Below are 3,426 nucleotides of genomic sequence, written 5' to 3' on the forward strand. Positions count from 1 at the left end.
CCCCTTGATAATTAAATCAATATTATATGGGAACTGCATCTATTCCATGAGAAAGACATTTTAAATAGCGAAAATAATATGTCACATGGCACAACAAATTTTAATTAAATAGTTGTATAATCACCTTGCAGAGTGAAGAAAGTGGAAAGAAGTGAACCTACATTAGAAGTGTCAGAATTTCATTTGGTTAAAAGTGGCATATCTGATCAAGATACAGTTCATGTGCAGGAAATAGCTAGAATTTTAAGGAAAAAAGGTCATCATATTGAGATTGCAAGGAACATAGAAACAGCAAAAAAGAATATTCGTGTATTACCAAAACCATTGGAGAAACCTGCAGCAGAAAGGGTGAGACAGTTAGTTGTTTTATGTAGTAAAAGATCGTAGTCTGTACATAATTCTACATAAGTATTAAGAATAATGTAATAATACACATTTAAAATTGATAAGATTGTTAATTTCTAGATAAAGAGAATAGTTGGCTTTGAAGGTACAAAGAAAGAACTAAAAAAAAATGGAACGCAGTAATAATGAAGAACAGAGTAGCAGACTCACTTCAGTTTCCTTTGAATCATTCGTCATTAAAATTGGAATCATCTAACGAGTTCGTAAAAAAATTTAGAATTCAATCAGATCTAGAGAAAGAACTTGCTGCATTAGAACCACAGAAAGAAAATATTGAAGAGAAAGACGACGAGTTCTCTTTGACATTAAAAGAAATTGCTATTAAGAGAAAGGAAGCTGCGAAAATTAGAGCACAACAGGTGTGGATCAAAGTACTTCGATACTTTCTCAAATACCATTTTAATTTAATTCTTCCCTCAGTCGTATAAAGAAGCAAAGGCACGGCGTCAAAACAAGATTAAGAGTAAAAAATTTCATCGCGTGCAAAAGAAGGAAAAGATAAAACAGCAATTAAAAGAATTTTCACACGCATTTTTCGTTATTTTAAATATCTCAAAACAAATTATTTACATCATTTCTTATACACGATTACAAAACACTTGAAGTACTTTTACGGATTAGCACGGATTAAAGTACATTTATATCTGTTATATGTACATTTATTGTAAACGTATCAGAGTGAAGGTTTACTTGCTATTTTACAATGAAACAACTCATTAATAAGAAATATATATTTCACAGTATCGAAAACCTTTTTATAATACATACACTGAAACTTTTGTCCTGTATAAAAATATTATTAGAAACCAATCATTTAATTAATTTCTTAAGTCACTAAAAACGTAACAAAAGTGAAAGAACAATATAAATAAAAATATTATATAATATAAATATACATTCATGAGAATTATTTGGTCATTTGCTTTAAATTCACGTTGACTAATTGGCTCGTGTGGTAACAAGGTTTCTGATTGTATCGTATTGATTCCTGAAGTACCTGGCATCGGATCTTCCGCTAAGTTCTCAGGAAGATCTGTTGGCTCATTCCAATTGAATCCTCTTATTTCCATACTAAATAATAATGTAATTGTATTTTTAGTTATTAATGTACACATGAAATAACACAGACATGTTTATAATTATAATAAAAAACTATTTAATCCTTTGAACTCGTAATATTGCATAATGAAATATGAAATGTAAGGGATAATAAAAACAAAAATGATGGTTGAAACGAGTACAAACGATTAACAGAGAGATATTTTTCTATCTGCAGAATTAGTAATTGAGATTTTTGGAAATGAAAAAGTGAGTATTAAGAATAGGATCTTGGAAGTGATGATAAATGACGGAGAACTGACAAGGATCCTTCTCCTTCATGTAATAGGAATCTCTCCAGTTCGTCAGTGGTAAGCACTCCGAAATTCATGTCTTCTTGTATCTAAATTTAAATTGAATGTAATATAGTAACATGCAGGTTTAAAATACGAGGTCAGTGCAAAAGTTTGTGCCTCATTTGCAGAGGCAGGTCATATCACATCGTACTTCGACATAGATATTCGTTTTAATATTATATTGTATAAACCTATCTAAAAATAGTACCCTCGCAAGTCTTCATTTTGTCTATTATTATACAAGTTTGGAAAGGACCTGAATATTGAAATTGTAGCAAAAACATTCTATTTGTACATTTGGACTGTGCTCTTGCTTCAAATCAGACAAGAACTTTTGCAATAAAATGAAGGAACAAGATTAAGGAAATAAGACATGCAGCAGCTCTCTTTGTTTTCATTACAAGGAATGATTTTTTCTTACCAAATGTTCACTGGTAATGGGATAAGGTTCTTCTGTAATCAAATGTTTATCCCTTGAGAATGGCAATGCGAGAGCGGGAGGTTCTGGTACCTCGAATAAAAAATCGGATACTGGATGTTCTTGATCCGCGTTTCTTAATCTAAAAAATTATAAGCGTTTACTATTTATACAAATCAGATCTTTCCTAAAGATAAGTACTTCAATAATCATACCTTTTTCTATTATGTAAATTACGGATCTCATTGATTACGCTATCTACAATAAAATAAGAAAACAAAAAATGTTAGAAAAATTTACGAAATACACTTTATTATAAAATATAATAAAGTTCATTATGAAAATTTCGTGACCTTGGAAGTATTTTGTTTGATAGTAAAGAATTCTCGTAGCGCCGAACATTAATTGAGACGAAAGGTAAAGACTTAATCTAACATAGTTTCCCCTGCCTCGCTGTTCAATTACTGATGAGACTTCGGCGCTGAAAATTTAAAGAAAAACCATAGGTATATGACAATAGATCGAGCACCTAAATGGTGGAGACTCTAGACCAGGTGATTCAGAGATAAAAAATGCATTGAAGAGCATGGATCAGCTCCATATAGAAGAGTTCGTTTATTTACTCTATTTTCTCTATATTTTATGGCATTAACAAAATTACATTGAACCCTAGGTCTACTTTCATATGTTTAAATGAAAAACAGCTTGACCGGTTCACAAATAACCAAGTAAATAGTGTGCGATTTAAGAAAGTACGGAGTCAACTGTACGGATACATATATAAGACAAAAAGAGAATCATACCAAACAGCGGCTACATCGATTTGTTTAATCATTATTGCTTTGCAAGTTTTTTTAAACATCTCCTCGCCTAAAATTGCGGCTAACCAGACTCGAGCCAATTTACCCCTTCCTCGAAGGGAGAGCAGCTCCGTTGAGTAAAACATTGTATAATAATTGATGACAATTAATTAAATTATCAAAATCGTATAAAATACAAATTGAAATGATAGAACTTCGTTAAAACTGACTACGACCGTTACAACTCTTACACCGGTTTCCTTAAAGTGGTTCTGGTCGTTCAGTCGTTCTCATTGGTTTTTCTGTAACTCCGAACTCAATCGAGTGTAAGTAAAATAAATCTTTTTAAATGTTGATCTTGTTAAATGATAAATAATATTTGTTAAATCTATTTATGAATTTTGACGCG

At 31.2% G+C, this 3,426-nt stretch overlaps 2 protein-coding genes across 10 annotated transcripts in view; one reads left to right on the plus strand and one right to left on the minus strand.

Moving 5' to 3' along the window:
* Window positions 1-6: 6 nt before the first annotated feature.
* Window positions 7-3,426, plus strand: part of LOC108631973 (U3 small nucleolar RNA-associated protein 14 homolog A-like) — a 6,873-nt gene continuing 3,453 nt past the window's right edge. For 7 of the 9 annotated variants that reach the window (XR_003390016.1, XR_003390019.1, XR_003390021.1 and 4 more), the window contains exons 1-2: window positions 7-348; window positions 466-764. Coding sequence is in view for 1 of the 9 variants with exons in the window: in XM_018036248.2 (XP_017891737.1) it covers window positions 531-764; window positions 826-1,008 (417 nt within the window). In the remaining 8 variants the exon portion in view is untranslated. Of the gene's footprint in view, window positions 349-465; window positions 765-825; window positions 1,295-3,426 lie in introns of those variants that run through there. The other 2 variants (XM_018036248.2, XR_003390022.1) reach the window with 2 other exon arrangements.
* On the minus strand, window positions 1,345-3,400 carry LOC108631971 (uncharacterized). Its single transcript, XM_018036246.2, has 5 exons — window positions 3,021-3,400; window positions 2,571-2,698; window positions 2,433-2,475; window positions 2,221-2,359; window positions 1,345-1,476 (listed from the first exon to the last, which is right to left on the minus strand). Exons 1-5 carry the CDS (start codon window positions 3,161-3,163, stop codon window positions 1,447-1,449), a joined length of 483 nt encoding a protein of 160 aa, XP_017891735.1. The 5' UTR covers window positions 3,164-3,400; the 3' UTR covers window positions 1,345-1,446.

The sequence above is a fragment of the Ceratina calcarata genome, unplaced genomic scaffold (genome assembly GCF_001652005.2).
Source record: "Ceratina calcarata isolate Rehan_Ccalc_2016 unplaced genomic scaffold, ASM165200v1 scaffold986, whole genome shotgun sequence".
NCBI classification, from domain to species: Eukaryota; Metazoa; Arthropoda; class Insecta; order Hymenoptera; family Apidae; genus Ceratina; species Ceratina calcarata.